This window comes from Juglans regia, chromosome 1 (assembly GCF_001411555.2).
Source record: "Juglans regia cultivar Chandler chromosome 1, Walnut 2.0, whole genome shotgun sequence".
Taxonomy (NCBI): Eukaryota; Viridiplantae; Streptophyta; class Magnoliopsida; order Fagales; family Juglandaceae; genus Juglans; species Juglans regia.
Window position 1 is genome coordinate 39824956 of NC_049901.1, and position 18681 is coordinate 39843636.

Here is an 18681-nt window from a genome sequence, read left to right on the forward strand (position 1 = left end):
TTGATGTGTGATGTTGAAGTGAGTTGTTGAATCCAGCACGACCACCACAATTATTGTTGAAATGTCTCCCACAACCACGACCATGACCACGGCCCTATCTCCCAGCTCATTGAAAAGAACGTCCTTGTGTCCCACTAGCAGAGCTAAAATTTGTAAAAAATTTAAGAGAAGTTGTTGTGCTGTTGGTGTGATGCGCAAGTCTGGTCTCTTGAATGAGCAAGAGTTGATCAATTCATGAATGGTCAAGGGTTCAAATCTGGTTGTAATGGAAGTGACGAAGAGTTCATAAGAGGGTCCAAGGCCATTTAATAGATAAGAAACAAGCTCTTTATCAGATAGAGTAATGCCTGTTGCAGTAAGAGAATCGGCTAGAAGATGAACTTTACCAAAATATTTAGAGATGGTTAGTTCACCACGAGAAAGATTGATAAGTTGGAACCTAACCTGAAACTCTTTTGCTTGGGAGTGAGAAGAGAACATGGAGGAGAGGGAAGACCATAATGCTCTAGATGTGGGAGATGAAAACACATGACCTATAATGGATTCTGAGAGAGAGGAGAACAACACACTTAGGACCATTTGGTCAGTGCGCCTCCAGACTAAGAAAGCAGGATTAGGTTTGGGTATTTGTTTTGTGGTCTTAGTGAGAAATGCAGGTGGGGCGGGAAGCGAGCCATCAACATAGGAGAAGAGGTCTTGACCTCTTAGGTAAGCTGTGGTTTGAATATTCCAAATGAGATAGTTTTCTGTGGTGAGTTTAGTAGTAACAATGTGAGAAAATGTAGAAACAATGGAAGGTACCGAGGAATGGGAGGAAGAGGAAGAAGATGACGCCATGGATCGAAAAAAAAATGAGCATAGTCAGAGGGCTCTTGATACCATGTAAGAAGAAGACAAAATGTTGAATATTCTTCTTGTATTTTATTTATCAACACTGTGTCTATATATAGACTTTACATAAATAATCAAAGAATATTTTATGGTTACAATAACAGTAGAGAATAACATAATGTATTCTCTGCAGTGCACGCTAATGATTTGTTGTTGATGTGCTATTGGTATGCTGTGTGGCTGGTTTATCACATAGTCTAATACATATATGTTTCTGAAACACTTTTTTGTGAAGAAGGATACACGTGTGTATGCGCGCGCATAAGTGCTACAATTACATCTCTCATCATCATTGATCTCATGATCTCGTTGTCCTTTTGATTAGATTAAGGGAGGTGGGGACAATGAGTTGAGATGAAAGTTGAGTAAAATATTGTTAAAATATTATTTTAGAATTTGAAAAAGTACTTAAATTATTTATTGTATTTTATGTAGAAATTTAAAAAAATTATAATTATTAAATGAGATGAACTAAAATACTTTTTATATCTAAACCTCTCCTTAAATCTTAACTTACCATCAAGTGCCATTAATTAACTCAAAGATTTGCCTTGAAATTAAGGTTGTGTTTGAGTAGTGAAGTAATCTTAAATATTATGTAGATAGTAGTGAAAAATAATAAAAGAATATTAAATATTAATGAATAGTAATAAATAGTATGAAAAAATAGATAAAAAATAATAATTAAATAGTAATTGAGTATTCTCAAAGAATAAATATAGATAGAAGTCACTATTGAGAGCATCTATTTTGTACATATGATGTGGCATTATGTAAACCACACATCTCCCAAAGTGAGTATTGGAAATAATCAATTATAAGCAACCACCCAGTAAATACAAAATATACACTTCTATAATGACTTATCTTTAACATTACTCATTCACAAAATACTCTAGTCCTCAAACCAGCCCTTTTATCTAATTTGATTCCAAAAATGGACACGGTGCGGTACGTTTGGAGGCGCCGAAATAAATAGCGGAGGTTATTTTAATATTTTTCTTTGTTATAAAAGTACGTAGCTGCATATAATACCAATTACGTACAAAATAGCAGCGCACCCACATACAATAGCCATGGACAATGTGTCAAGAAAGATCAATTTCTGAAACCCGGCCAGTCTCTGCAGGCTGCAGCTACAAGTGACAAAGTTGAGAGCTCTCTCGATCCCTCCCAAGTTTTTAATAAGAAAAAATATGCGTATCAGCCGGAAGTCGCTGCACACTCAATACTGAGTTAAAAAAAAAAAATACTTGAGAGGTGTGCTGTGGATTCCAGCTGATACACAGCACATCTCTTTTAATTATCTTTTTTAATAAAAGGTGCGTCTACACCGACCGCTGGGCTCCCAGACACTAGAAGGGTTTTTTTAATTTTTGGTTCTGTTAAAAAATTAGAGCAGAGCTCCCAGCGAGATGTCTCTAGCTTTTTCCTTCAATACAAGACAAACACTTCAATTATATATTATATGAGAAATAGTTAGTCATAATTATATAAAAATAATAATAATATAAATTACTAACATGACTTGATAACACTCTTGATATATATATATATATATATATATATATATATGCGCGCTCTTTCTCTAATAAGAAACAAGATATATAGACCTCACTCTCTCACACACGCACAAGGTTATAAAATATGCCTCATTTTGCCAATAAACAGTAGTACTTGGGTACTTCTGCTCAAAGAATGATGAATTCATCAATCTCAGAATCCTTCAAAAGCCACCCTGTCCAACTCAACCGTATCATCCCACTAGACTTCAAGGCTCATGCCATCAAACTACCTGACTCTCACACTTGGACCCTGTCAACGGACAACCCTCCGCCCGTCGACCCGTTCACCTCCGAGTCAGTGCCCGTCATAGACCTTGACGATCCCAATGTAGAGTCGCTCACACGGCATGCCTGTGAGCAATGGGGGATGTTTCAGGTCACCAACCATGGCATTCGCATTGACCTCCTTATAGAACTGGAGTTTCAGACGCGGCGTTTGTTCTCTCTCCCACTGGAACAAAAACTCCACGCCGTCCGATCGCCGGAGGACTTTGCCGGCTACGGCCTGCCCCGCATTTCCACGTTTTTCCCGAAGCTAATGTGGTCGGAGGGCTTCTCGATAATGGGGTCTCAGGTGGAACATGCCAGCAAGCTTTGGCCAAATGACCACACCAAATTCTGGTACGTGGCGTACTGCAGAAATAGTAATAATAATAATAATGCATGCTCTAGATAATATTCCCAGTAAAATTAACATTTAAATCTTGTGTTACTAAAATAAAAAGGTTCGTTACTATCTATGGTAACCTGACGTTGCTTTGATCAGCGGTGGACGTAGAAAGTTGAGAGTGGAGAGGAACAGAGCTGAGATTTTGACGCGTGCTGCAATGAAGCAGAACTCGTGTAAAAATGGTGGTTGGGCAGAGAAGAGTGCATGCACCAAGAATCGAATCCCATGCACTGCACTGCACTGCCCGCCACTGTGTTTCACTTCGCGCTTCCTTCAAACTAACCCAGCCCACCTGCAATAATGAGGTGGTTCTCTTTTTGGGCCCCATTCATAAGGGCTCCAGGTTGGGACCGTATCTAAATATACATTCATTTTAAATGTGGTGTATTCTTTTTAAAAAATAATAAGATTTATTATTAAAAAATTAAATACAAGTTTTATATTTATTTATTTTTTTTAAAGTAATTCGTGGTATTTATGCATTGATTTATAACTGTAATTATCATTTCTCTTAAAACATAACACAGTGAGGGCAGCTCGCTCCAATTTTTATTTATTTTTTATTTTTTTGTGTTTGCTAATTCTAACATGTCTTTTTTTTATTTTTTGATACATTTGAAGGAGTAGGGTTTCGAACTTTAAACGTCCATTTTGAAAGCTGGGTATTATGCCAATAAAGCCACGTGCCTTTGGCAACATCAGCCTTATTCTTGGTGTGGATAAATTCCTACATCCACTTAGAAATTGCTGTTCTTTCGTGCAGTGACGTAATGGAAGAGTACGAGAGGGAAATGAAGGACCTAACCGAAAGGATACTAGGGCTAATGCTTCGATCTTTGGGCCTAACCAGTGAAGATGTGAAATGGCTCAAGCCCAAAGATGGGGGGAGCAGACGTTCCGAAGCCCTTCTCCATTTAAACTCATACCCGGTTTGCCCGGACCCTAGTCATGCCATGGGCCTGGCCCCTCATACGGATTCCTCCTTGCTCACTTTATTGTACCAAAGTTGCACCAACGGGCTCCAAGTCCATAAAGAAAATATCGGGTGGGCGCCGGTGCATCCCATTGCCGGTGCACTTGTTGTCAATGTTGGAGACCTGATGCACATACTCTCCAACGGCCGGTTCAAGAGTCCGATGCATCAAGTGCTTCTCACCAAGTCATGCCATCGCATTTCGATGGCTTACTTCTACGGCCCTCCGGTCGACGTGAAAATTTCACCGTTGATGAATATGATTGACCACAAACACCCTGCTCTCTATCGGCCAGTGACATGGAAGGAATATCTTGATGCCAAGGCAATGCATTTCAACCAGGCATTTGAGTTCATTCGGAATGATGTTCATATTTCCAATAAATAAATGAATTCCAAAAATTTTGGGTAAATCTGTCATTCAGCTAAGAGATCATGATTGCGATGCCATAAGGTGAAATGTCAAGAATGGAAACTCACGTCTTCAAATGGGCACTTAAAATTATGAGAAATTCAATTTACAATCTTTAGTAGATGACTGCATATACAGTCTTATTAATGAATAAAGATAAAATAAAAAATAAATCATTTTAAAAATGATACTATTGTAACTTAAAATTTTTTTTAAACATAACTGTATGAACTTGTATGAACAATTCCCAAATAGCGTGACTGTATGAAAACTGTATATAGACTAACTATACAATTATATCATAATGATAGAGCAATCTTTAGTTTTATAACACGGCAAAGAAACATGAATTCTGTTTATAACCAATGTATTGGTTAGTTAGCCAATACAGATATTTTTGTATCGTACAATAATTTTTCCTATCCAAACACACTGTATTTTATCTTTAAATTTTAAAAGGAAAAAGCTAGTTCGTCCACTCTACTTGACCGCTCAGGATTACTTAATGATTAAAGAAGTGATTTTAAGTGTATTGATGTATTTTTTTTATTTTTTAAAATTATCTAAAAAATGTAAATAGAAAAATGAAAAAAAAAACAGTTGCAAAAAGCAACTGTCGATCAATTAGAGCTGGCTACTCTGGACGACAAAGTAGCCCGACTCATTTTAAAAATATCCACTTAAATAAACAATAAATACTGATTATGAACAGTACAAAACTGACATTAAACAGTGCATAAACAGTTATAAACAGTGCACTTTTTGGCTCTCTAATCAACCGTGGGATCACACATTTTTCAAATTCTAAAAATTAAAAACTATTTTATTTCATCTCCCTATCTAAACATATTTTTTTTACAAACTATTTCATCTCATCTTAACTGCATAACCAAATGGAAGTTAATGCAGGTGTGTTACATTAGGATAAGACTACATAATAACTCCGAGCAATTTGATGGATGCAAAAGGTTCATGAGCACAGGAAGACAGAACAATCCCAGTAACCTCTTGTCAACAACGGAATTGTTGAAAAGGATCCTGCAGATTTCATTGCTCATAATCAAAAACCATCTTGCAACTTTGAACCGGAATCATGTAAGCATAGAAAGAAGATCAGGAGCTCAATCATGTGTAATGCTTTTCAAAAGGGTAAACTGTAAAGTCGACATTCTATACAATGCTGAAGTTAGTCAACAAAAGCCGAGTATTCTGTAAACAGCATTTACATCTTCAGTGTCAGAACCAAAACTCTTGTCGGACATTGTCAACCAGATTTTCTGTGTAACATTAACAAAGTCAGTTTTGATGAAAAAGATTACTTCCTTCGGCTATCTTGGAGTTGGATCAAAGATCTAAATTCTTCTTTCCTTGCTAAGCAGACTGTGCCAAAATATAAGCCACTAAAGCATCTAAAGAAGGCATACATAGTGGAGGAGGTATTTCTGGATGAAGTATCTCAGGATAAACATAATGGAGAAGGTATACCAATTTTGTCTGGGGGGAAAAGCAATTGTCACTTCCAGAGCTTGACACACTTGTCATGACTAGCTGAAGCTACCAGACCTGTCACACTTGATACTGCTAAGGCAGAGATTAGTTTGTCGTGCGCATGTACAGATATCGTCTTGTTTTCGCTTGTGTTCCAAAGTTCCAGAGTCTGGAAATCGAGGGCATTCCATATCAAAAACAAAAACTTCGTGTCAGTAGCTTGTACAAGAGCATGCCATTCATTTCACCTCTCATGTTAACTTAAATACTATAATCCAACACTTTTTATGAATCACTGTCATTTCTAAGCTGTAACAATCTGATCTAAACATTAGTAGTTACAAAGGTTTTAAGTAGTGCTAATCTGAGACTCGCATCCTATGCAATCAAATTGGAATACCCAACATGTTTAATATAGTTAAATTAGTACATGAAATGGTGAACTATGACTTACCCCATAACATCCGATGACCAACAGAGAATGATAAGTAGGATGGAAAACACAGGTATTAAATTTGTTGCCAGTAGACCTCAACTCATGAATGCATTCCCCTTTGTTACCAGAGCCAACTGTCCAGACTCTAACCAGGTCATCACTCAAAGATGCCAGGCATTCACCAGAAGGATCCCAGCATACAGAATGGACAGGGTTTTTGTGGCCCTAATATCAGTCACATAAGATAAAAGGAAATATTACTCATCAAATGTCATATATATGTATGTATATAGATAACGATGTAGGACATTTACTCAATGAAAAGAAGCAATAAACTGAGGAAGAAAAGTAACAAAGTAGTAACAGATATTCATTTGTGTCTTCCACATCATATCCTGAAATAATTCAAGAAACATTCATTTGCAGCATCAGCCATATCATTGTTCCAAAGTCATCAGCAGGCAGTAAAGAAAAAAATAAAAAGAAAACAGCACTTTCAATTTGCTTACAAGAATGCCTCCAAATTCTTTATAAGAGAAAAGTCAATAACTTCACACCCTACATGAAGATCTCATGATCTATCATCAAATTTCAAAATACCAAACGCACTCTTTTTACAGGTACAGTTACCAATGCAACAAGGAACCAGGAGCATACTTAGTGCAAGACAATAACTATATATTGGGTTAAACTACCAAAACCAGGGTGCCATAAAGGAACATTTGTAAACACCAAGCAAGCAACATTCTATCTATCATTTTGGCCTTTTCATCAATGGGAGGGTCCAGAAGAAAAGACCTATATTATTAAGATTAACCCTTATTGGAAAAGAAATTTTTCCCGTTTCTGGCAAAAATATAATACCTTATAGAAATTCAAATTACGTAAATCAACAAAGCCACTTGAAAAAAAATAAAGAACCACCCAATTAAATGTAGAAACTAATACACTGCAGACTTCAGAGACAGAACAGAACCCTCTGGAACAAAAATTTGACCTCCAAAATTTGGAGCATGGATCTACAAAGCCTGGTTAAAAAAGGTCTCTAGGAAAATAATTTAATACTCTTAGGAAATCTAATGACTCGATGGAAAAATGTAAATTAGGTCAAGCAAGCCAGTTGCCAAAGAAATACCAAATTAAAACTCTTGAGAGAGATTCATATACAGCAGAGACACGAGAACAATCTGACAGCAAAAAAAGGTTTTGGAACTTTTGGTTTTGGAACTATAAAGAGTAAAAAACATCATCAGGGAAGGATGACAACCAACCTGTAATTTAAGCATGCAAACTTGAGTCTCTACATCAAGCACAGTTGCAAGATCTCCAGAGGCAGCAGCAAGAAGCCTTCCAAGACGAGGTTGAAATCTCATCTGGGTTGCACCACCCTGACAAAATGGAGAATATGACTAGCAAATGCAAAAGACATTGAACTCTATTATAGAATATCACTTGAAGATGTATACCTTGAAAACACCAGCACAACTTCCATTCTTGATACTCCAGTATCTTATCTCACTATTATCATCACAAGAGCAGAGAAGGTCCTCCTTAGAAGGATGGAAGTCCAATGACAAAACGGCTGTGGAATGCCCCGTAAAAGTGCGAAGTGAATAACCAGGCTGCAAAGCTTCAATACATCATTAGAGAGAGAGAAGGGGGGAATATCAAAGGATTTGATAACATAAACAAAATTATTTCTATCACTGACCTCAAAACCATACCGTAACAAATCAATCGAGGACCTTAATGAGCTTCAACTAAACTTACTATAGCAAGTTGGTTTTTATGACTCCATCCAAATAACTTATTCCAGAAGAGGTTGGCTTGTCTTGGGGTATTAAAGAGACAAAAAGGTGATTTATGGAGAAATATCAATCTCAACAATTTGGTCATTGATGCAGCTATACCAGTAAATAGAAGTCCAAATTTGAAGTGTTTCAATAAATACATCAAAGTTCAATCTACTTAATCCATTCAAAATAAAAGTACTCCTTCACTATATATTTGCATCTATGATTAATTTGATCCGCAATTAGTAGAAAATTGAAGCAAAACTGCTCCCCTTTATATGGTTTTTGATATTTACAAAAAGAAAAGAAAAAAAAAAAAAAAGCAAGAACATTGCATCTGTAACCCCCCCCCCTCCCCCCAAAAAAAAAAAAACCAAAAAAAAGGTGTGAATATAATAAACATGCAGAAAGCGAGCCTAAGAGATTAGTCAAGGTCAAGAATCAATGTGAGGCTTTGGCATATACATACTCTCAAAGACAAAATCAGATGAACAAAAGAACAAAAGACAAGGAATACGTAAACTAACATTATCGATGTTCCACACCCTGACAGTTTTGTCAGCTGAACATGTAGCAAGCCGTGACATGCTTGGACTGAAACGGACATCAGTAATCCATTGAGAATGTTCTTCAAGTTTAGACTTCATTGCAAAGGATTCTGTGCACCACAATACAGCCTGCACCGCATAATCATTGGGTGGAGAGGTTTCTGTTGGTTTTCCCATAATCAAAAAGAACCCAGCCAAAGCAGCGGGGAAGTGTCCCTGTGCAACTATTTGAAGTATTTGGACAATGTTAAATAAAGCAATCAAATCAAAGCAACAGCTTACCTTTCTATCATGCCCACCAGTAGCAAGCAATTTTCCATCTGATGAGAAGTGACAACATTCTACCTTACTCGTGCTTGCAGGGATAAGCCGTATTTTCGTAATTGTGAGGCCTACATTAAGACAAAAAAGAAGAGTAAATTCTTTGGTTCCATTCGTAAAAATTATATAAACTACCATTAGATAATCAAACAAAAAGAAGTATACACCAATATGAAAACTAGAGTTTTTCATACCTTTGCTGACATCAGAACACTGACCATCGTCACGAGATAAGAATGAATCAACATTATCTTCCAAAGACCCATCATCCATAAAACGGTCAATATCAGCCTGTAACAGATTATAAACTGTGAAATTCAATGCTAATGGCAGTTCCCCACGCCCTGGGGGCGCCAAGACCTTCCTTTACTTCTGTTTCTTATATTTATGCATAAGATCTTACTGTTGCACTAAGAAAATAAAAATCAAAGAACTTGAAATCTAATTCAGTATGAGCATATGAGATGTGGCCCTGGGGTATTTTGACAATTCCTTGCAAGTAGACAATTTGTAGCTTTCATACAGAGGGCACATCAGATAACGTTTTAGCATTTAGCCATTGACCAGACATTATTTCTACTACATGTAATTCGTTGACTGGAAGATCAGGAAAACCATCCAAAATGGAATTAGCACGAAAAAGAAAATGAAGATGAGAAGGTTGCTCACCAACTGATTTGATGCTGACATAAGTGAGCCCATACCATCAGAACCAAACATAAGCAAAGACTTGGAGGAACCACCATTATGGGGCAAACTTGGCATTGACATCATATCTCCTGGTTTGTGAGTAGAAGGGGATGAAGGTGAACTTGGGGATGGTCCTGTAGTGTTTGTGGTTCCAGAGCTATTGGCAGGACCTGAAGATGATGTCGGCTGCTTTCTCTTTCGCCCAATTTCACTTTTTGGAGCTTTTAATGGGGGAAAAAAAGACACTCAGAAACCAAACCAGGTTATATCAACTTTCAACTATGATCAAGTTAACTGTTTGGATTCAAGTTATGAAAAGCAATTGACAAATAAAACATAGAGATCCTAAGTATAATTTTTTTTTTTTTGGGTGTAAAAGCAAGCAGAACTTAGATGATGAGAAAGTAAAGCACGTGAAAGATGACACATAACCTATAATTGGTAATAGGATCATATGTTTGATATTGGTAGTCCACATTAGAAAAGAAATTCTAAAAGAATTTTCAGTGATGAAGATCTATATAAAATACATGGCAGATTCTATCGTCAAATAAACTTGATACTTTGATATATATATTTTTTGGGGGGAGAGGGAGGGAGAGAGAGAGAGAGAGAAGACAACAGAGAAATGTGTAGCTAATACGATCTACAAATGCTAAACCCAATAAATCACAGACCTGATCATTTCCTAGAAAGTTGTTTGGAATGTCACCACTTGTTGTCACGCTGATAGCACCATTCATTTTATCTTGCTGCTGGAGGTGGTGGTTTGAACTCTGAGACTGTTGACTAGACAGTGGATACTGCAGATAGTGTTGCTTATGTTGATTGTTGTTTTGTAGCTGTTGCTGCTGTAACTGAAGTATTGGACTTTAGATAAGAAAATACTTCTGAAGCTTTTTTTTTTTAATATAAGTACGAGTACTCCGGAGGCTTAAAGGCCATAAATCTTTTGAAGAGGGCTAAATATGATAGGATTGACCAACTTTGATGTACAGGAACAAAATGATACCTTAAGTAGCAGGTCCTTGTCTATACATGGTAACACAGGGCAACCGACTTGCACCAATGATCCAGTATTGGGAACCATATCACCAACAGAATCTAACTGGCCATCCTTTACAAGGCCCACACTTCGATTGTTAAGAAGCATTCTCAGTCTTCCGCATTCCAAATCATTAGCAGATGGAGATGCCAAGTTTTGCTGTACCTGACACATTAGTTGCTGCTGTAGCTGAAGCTGATTCAAAGACTGAGGAGACTGCATCAAAGATTTCTGCTGCTGAAGAAGTCCAGACCTGAGCTGCTTCAGCCAGTAGAAAATGTGAAAATTCAGAAAAGCAAATCTATTCTGTCCTTTACATCATATAAAATCTTTGCACCGCCAAAAAAGAAAATACAAATGGAAGTTTCATTTCAGGCAACACACATGGACAATACTTGTCAGACATCAAATAAAAGGGGGGAAATTGCCTTCATTCTGCCTAGCTCCCTCCTAAAAGAATCCTTAACACAGGTGATTCTGAATAATTCAGAGAAGACACCTTTCGAGGATTCTTCACCACACAAAAAAAATCATGCCAAAAATGTGTAATGTACCAGTCACCCATCACAAATCAAGTAAAGCGGGAGAAATCCCCTGAACCCCTTCTAATGTTCTCCCAAAAACTAACCCCCCAAGGGCTCATTTACCTCATGGGAATACCAACCTCCTCCCAAGTTCTCATTATCTCTGCCAACTAGAACCCTCCAAAGGCTCTCTCCTTCATAGGCATAACACCTGAGTCATTTCCCCTAAATAGCTCAGTTAAATAGAATTAAGTTTCTCACACCTAACCCACCTGGCACCTCTTACAACTGACAAACAAGCCTTGGACCACTTCACAAGATGGAACTTACACTCCACCCCCATACCTTTCCACCAAAAATATCATTGTAACTTGACTCCTCCCATGGGTATTGGAAAAAGAGAATATAATAAGTAGGCTAGCTGAATAGTGTGCTCTTTCAATTTACTTCAGCCACCCTTCAACAAGTACAGTGGCTTTCAACCAGCCAGCGAATCAATGCTCCATCTTCCCAATAATTCTATCTCAAATAGATTTGGCTTTGAAAAAAGAACTCTAAAGAAACAAGACCAAGATAAGTCATGGGCAAGTTAAAATCCTGCAACCAAGAAAAACTGCCTTACTAGCAACGTTCTCAAACTTACCAATCAAGTTATGGCACTATTTACTGCAACAATTATTTGGCTGATGAATGGTTGAGGAACCAACTTAGGAAAAAATACATGGTTGTACAAAAAAACATGTGCGTTAAGTCTTACCGTCAAAGGCCATCCTTTTAGTGTCAAATTTTTACTGCCTTGATTCAATCCTCCTAAAAGAACATGAGAGTACTTATTAAAGCAGGTAATAACTGAATAAAATTTCACAATTTAAATCATAAAAAATACAAGTAATTAAATAAAGGATTTATGTGCCACTTTTGCCTGAACAACAAACACATATTATAGCATGGAAGGAATTTATGAAAACCTTATGGGATTTCACCACTTATATATGTTTCTAGATTCAAGAGGAAGGGTTTCTTTGTAACTAATGACATAAATGACAAATATTAGAATACAACCATCAATATTCATTTAAAATTGCCATACGTAGAAGAGAAATCCCCTATTTTGTTTCTTTTTAAATTTGATCCTCCAAATCATCACCTATAGTAAAATAATTGCCAATCTGCCAGTTCGTGTAATAACCATAGAATGATACTAGGTTTAGTAAGAATAACTTGAATATTTACCTATCAAAAAAATTAAAAATAATTTGAATATTTATACCCTTGTTGAGCTTAATAATGTTGTAAAAAAGTTTTGGGCACACTTAAGTTTAAAGGCCCACCTAGAGCCTCATCATAACATGTATGCACTCATCTGACTGATTTTATATAGGTTGAAAGATTCATCAATTATAATTCAAAAAGGTCAATAATATATTTAGTTATACATCTAGCCTATTAACTTGACTGGTTGGACAACTAAATGCCGTTTAAAAATCATCATATCAGCATACAGCATAAAAAAGTTACCAATTCTTCAAGTACTACATAATTGAAAAAACAAAATCCAAAAGACAAACAAAAATCATGTTATGTTTTTCAGTGTTAAAGGAGCAAAGGGGGAAAAACAGAAGGGGGGAGAGGGAGATATTAAGGGAAGGGAAGGGAAGGGGAGGGGGAGAGAGGCGAGGACTGAGGATTTGCAAAGATTCTTCTATAAAAAGAGTCACAACTTGCACTTCTACTTTGAAAAAAGGACCAACAGATAGTTATAAAGACGCTTTCTAGTGCGTTGGGTTTTAAGGAAAAAGCCAATTAGGCTTTTCCAAAAAGCGCAAAAGAAAGTGCACTTCAGTAAATTCACTTCACTTCAAGTACCAGAAGTGCTTCACTTCCAAAGCTTGCACTTCATGCACTTAAACTGCTCCGCGCTTTTAACAATACTGTGAATACCAGAAGATACATTCCCCAATCAGTGATTCCCAACTATCAAGATTTGCAGACTCAATCCAATATAGATGGCAGATATGTGGATAAAATGGTATTCCATTGAGAATCTTTACAAGGGGGTTCAATCATCTAATCACTTATTAGAAGGGAAAAAAACTACAGTTGTAAAAGCATAGAGCCCATACATGAGCACAACAAAATGAGAAAATAGAAACAAACTCCTCAGTTCAATCAAAGGACAACTTCAATCAATACCCTGAACTCCAATCAATGTTCCATCTGGTCCGGCAGTTATGGGATTCATCATTGAATTCATCTCACTTTTTATGTCCTGCTTCAAGCATGCAAGACTATAAAAGAAGAGAAGATAATAGCTCTGAAGGTAACATAGAAAAGCAATATATTAAAAATAAAATAATCATAAGAACAATGATGATGGTGATGATGATTGCCTGCATATGCCCTGGAAACTGCTGACTCCGATTTTGAACTTGCTGAAGATTCTCAGCATTACCCCCAGGGGTACCAGGCAGTGTTTGCCTGCAAAAACATGAGTTTATTTGCTTTCAAATTGGATTTAATCACAGACATTGTATACAAAAGCATTAAATCATAGTAGAAGAAATTAAAACATTAAAAAATTACCCAGGACGTTGGCCACCCACTGCAGCTGCCTTCAGCATTGAGGCATGATTTGGATCCAGAAGCTGTCCCACATTGTCACCCAACCTTTGCTGCATAATAATGTTTTATCAACTGCGGGGATGATAAAATCAGAATAAACCCTTTTTTCAATCCTTCACAGAAATTGATACCTTCACAGCTCCATCATCCAAGGCATCCCTCTGGAGTGGAAGCTTTAGTCTTTGCTCATACATTTTTGTTGCCATGGCATTTGCAGTTGCAGGGTTCCACCTCATAAGAGTGTCACTGCTTACAAGACCATTGGCATTGCCATTTGGAAGCTGGTTCCCATCTCTTGGTTGTTGTTGCTGCTGCTGCTGCTGCTGCTGCTGTTGCTGTTGTTGCTGCTGCTGCTGCTGTTGTTGTTGCTGCTGATGAGCATGCCTTTGCAAAAATAGCTGTTGCATTTGCATCTGCTGATGCTGTTGCTGCTGCTGCAGCTCTCGAGTCTTTGCCCATTGAGTCGTTTAACAAGCAAGATAAACATCAAACTCGCCAAGTATCTCCCCAAAATACACAGAACAGATAGAAATCCCACAGAATCCAAAAAAGATGTAGCAATATAACATTTATTTGACGAATTCAAAATGAAAAAAGAGCAAATAATGTTTGATATGTTAGTCAAACACCAAATCCTCTAAACCACACAACAGATTTATTTAAAAAGTCTACTCCGTGACAACACTCCAAGGACACAACATTTTCAGCTTTTAATTAGTGGTAAAGACATTGGTTTTGGTGGTATGCTCCCTCCAGGTTTAAGGTTCAAATCCTCTTAGGTGCAAACAATTTCTAAGGGCTAGGGGTGAGCACCGACTTTAGTCGGAGTCGGATTCCCTTAAATCTAACTCCAACCCCGACTTTGTCGGAGTTCAAATCTGAACTCCGACTCCGAATTGTCGAAACGAAGTCGGATTTAGGCTTTCAGCTTTGGGCTTCTTTTTCTTTAGCTTTATATTTAGCCCATTTAAAAAATAATTTTTGTGGGCTTTCAAATATCAATTTTTCGAAAAAATTAAAAAGTAAAACTAAATACTACTAATTTACTTCTATAGTAATATCTAACTTATTTTTATACTAGACTTATACTATAGTGTTTAATTACACATTATCATACTATAGTATTACATATTATTTTTAGTGTTTAATTACATGTTATTATACTATAGTATTACATGTTATTATATTAGATTAATTTATTTCTACACTAGACTTATTTCTAGTATCTAATTACATGTTATTATACTTTAGTAATTTGGTATTATGTGTTATTAACTTATTATACTAGACTTATTAATTATTTCTATACTAGTGTCTGATTTAATTATTTCTATACAAGACTTATACAATAATGTCTAATTACATGTTATTATACTAATGTCTAACTTATTTTTAACTTAATTATATACTAGACTTTCTAGTGTCTAATTACAAGTTATTATACTTTAGTAAATTAGTATATGTGTTATTAACGTATTATACTATACTTATTTCTATACTTGATTATGTATGGTAGTAATACTGTGATATTTACAGATGTTTACATATACTAAACGAGTAATGATATCCACACAATACATTTCACAACATATGTCACAACACATGTTATAAAATTAGGGTATTTTTGTAAAATGATATTATCTTTATAAGGTATTTTATATATAAAATACCCCTCTTTTTATAACATTGTTGTGTAAAATGTTGTAGAAAGTTATGTGTGTTTATCATTTTTCATTTTTATAACGTATGTATAATATCAAAGTCGGAGGGCAAAGTCGGAGCATAAAGTCGGAGTCGAATCAGATCGGATTGGAGTTGGTCCAGCGGCACCTCCAACTCTGACTGAAAAATAAAAAAGAAATCCGACTCTGACTCGGTTTGTTGGAGTCAGAGTCGGAGCAGAGCCGAATTCGGAGTTGGATTTTTGCTCAACCCTACTAGGGGCCATCAGACTAGGGGAACTTCCCTTGAATTACCCGAGGTGCACTTACGGAAAACTCCTGACCGGCCTATGTATCTCCTGGTTAGTAGGGACTTTGTTGTCAGATATCCAGTTCCAATAAAAAAAAAAAGTAGTAACAGCCAAGGCAAGATAGTCAATTGAAGTATCAGAATAAAAACTTCCCATGTCCGTAGAAAAGCCAGTGAGGGATTCATTAGGTGTTAAATATTATAAAAAAAAACAATGAATGCAAACCACCTAGTATTTTAGAGAAAAACATCCAAAAACAACAGAGTAAATATCATTTGAGCATATCTCCAATTTGTTTTTCCAAAAAGTTAAGCCATTGTTGGGGAGAGGGAGAGAGAAATAAACAAGTATTACCAACAAAAAACTGCAGAGGATATAATGAAGCACATATTTTACCTAATATAATTACTATAAGAAAATGATTTGCAGATTGCCTGGAAACTTTCACAGCCACACCCACCCCCAGCGAGAAAAGGAGAAAGAATGAAAAGCAAAAATGAAAGGTTGATAAAAGAACCGGTAAGCCTACCTCATTGTATGATGCAGCTGCTTCTGAGTGCTTCTCGTCTGTCCTAGTGATAAATATGTCCCAAAAGACAGACCACCATTCAAAAAGAAAGCCACCAGGTGCATCAATTGCTGAAGTACATTAAAACACAAAACCTATATTAACTAGGAATCACGTTGTAAAAAGATACTATGTGAATCCTTAATTTTTAAATTTACTTTCCCCGGCAAATCTCCAAATATTCTTACCAACAGGATCTGCAGAGACTTTCCCTTCAGCTTGAAATGCTTTTGCAGAAGCATGCAATTTCCTTTTCATAAGATAATCATATATGTAAACATCCAACCTATCATACACGGAAACATGCCGCCGGAAAATTTAAATCCTTTCAGAATAGTTTGAAGATAACAGTGGCACGGACTGTGAATGATAAATAAATAAAAAATACCACCATCGGAAAATTAAAAACTTAAGAAAAGTTTGGAAACTAACTGCGCAAATACCAAGAACACCAATAAATAAATAAAATATCTATTCAGGGATGAAAAACTTCCACTCAACCAAGCCTAAGAAGTCCACTTACCTTGACAATGTGAAAAGAAAAGCGGAAAATTTCAGAAATACCTCCAGAAACCAAATCCAAAAAAGAAACCAAATTAATGGAAGGCGACAAAATCAAAATCCTACCAAAAGAAGAGCTAAAAAGAAAATTTCTCCAGAATGAAAAAAGTCTAAAACCTGAAAAATAAACCAAAGCTTAGAAATAAATAGACACATAATTAAAAACTCAAACTTCATCATAAATTTATTTATTTATTTATAAAAAAGAAAACCCGAATGCGAAAAATAAGACAGAACGCTAAACCGCCAAAAACTAGGACAACTGTATACAAAAAAAGGGTGGGGGGAAAGAAAAAAAAAGTACAAAGGAAAGAAAGAAACTGAAAATCAAAATTCTAGGACCAAAAACACAGCCACAAACACTCAAACAAAACCAAGAAACTTAAAGACAAAAACAACAAAACAAAATCGATTACCAGGAATATAGACTTACATTGCTTGGCGAAGAGGGAAAAAAAGAGAAGACTTACATTTTATCAGCTTCCCACTTGGGCTGAGACATGATTATGATAGTTTACTAGAGAAAATTAGGACCTGCAAGTAGAAATCATCAGTGGAATTCTTCTGCGTTATATTCCCAAAAGAACATGCGTTGTGGACGTTCGGAAGAAGCTTATAAAAGTGTTTTTGAACTTTTTGACAATTTGAGAACGACAGCCATCCTCTGTGATTAAAGATTTTGTCATATGTATCATATCTTCAATGCTACAGTATTCCTACGAGAGTCTGTCAAAATGAAACGCAAATTCAGGCGGTATTCAGCATTTTCCTAAAAGCTGGTCGGCAGCTAGCACGTCTCTTGTTCATTAAAAAAACAATTACTTTTTATTTAATCATATATGTTATTACGTAAAATTATATTATACACTAATCCCACTGTAAAACGAGAATTTAGAAAATATAATTCTAACATATTTCATAGAAATATAATTATATATATTATGAAAAAAAAAAAACCCATTTTTTACAAGAGAGTATGCCAAAGTGATCTCCATTTTAAAAAATGATAACTTCTATGGCAATTAGTATCACAAAGACTATCTCCAATTTAATGGATTTTGTGAAAAAAAAAATAACAAAATGTTTTAGTCTTAAAAACTGAAACACTAATTACTAATACATTCTGACTCCCTTTTTTCCTTCCTTAAAATGTTATAGTTGTGATTTAGATTCAGTTTGGATTGAGAAATACTTTTAATTCATCTCATATTATCATTATAATTTTCACAAATTTTTACGTAAAATATAAAAAATAATTTAATTTTTTCAAATTTCAAAACAATAATAATATTAAAAAATAATATTCTAAAAATATCTTATTCAACTTTTAATTTTTATATTAATTCATCTTATTTCAACTTACTATCCAAACCTACCTTTAAAAACGTTACTTTCCAGCTTTCAAAATAGTATCATTAAAGAATTATGACTTGTTTGGTTATTATATAGAAGAGATGAAATGAAAGTTAAATAAAATAATATTATAATATATTTTTTTAATATTATTATTATTTTAGAATTTGAAAAAATTAAATTATTTTTTTATTTTATTTAAAAGTTTTAAAAATTGTAATAATTAGATGAAATGAGATGATTCGTGAA

General features: G+C 35.6%; 2 protein-coding genes across 2 annotated transcripts; one reads left to right on the plus strand and one right to left on the minus strand.

Annotated features, from left to right (window-relative positions):
* The first annotated feature begins 2589 nt into the window (after positions 1-2589).
* LOC108992667 (gibberellin 3-beta-dioxygenase 3) lies at positions 2590-4487 on the plus strand. The gene is made up of 2 exons (XM_018967273.1): positions 2590-3077; positions 3890-4487. Exons 1-2 carry the CDS (start codon positions 2590-2592, stop codon positions 4485-4487), a joined length of 1086 nt encoding a protein of 361 aa, XP_018822818.1.
* An 865-nt stretch (positions 4488-5352) lies between these two features.
* LOC108992698 (transcriptional corepressor LEUNIG-like) lies at positions 5353-17720 on the minus strand. The gene is made up of 18 exons (XM_035689542.1): positions 17550-17720; positions 16707-16804; positions 16480-16589; positions 14110-14427; positions 13940-14028; positions 13747-13834; positions 13550-13625; positions 12114-12166; positions 10800-11090; positions 10461-10644; positions 9767-10008; positions 9292-9388; positions 9059-9168; positions 8756-8905; positions 7902-8057; positions 7707-7823; positions 6454-6660; positions 5353-6168 (listed from the first exon to the last, which is right to left on the minus strand). The coding sequence occupies exons 1-18, from the start codon at positions 17579-17581 to the stop codon at positions 6025-6027; spliced, it is 2562 nt and encodes an 853-aa protein (XP_035545435.1). The 5' UTR covers positions 17582-17720; the 3' UTR covers positions 5353-6024.
* Between the last annotated feature and the right edge of the window lie 961 nt (positions 17721-18681).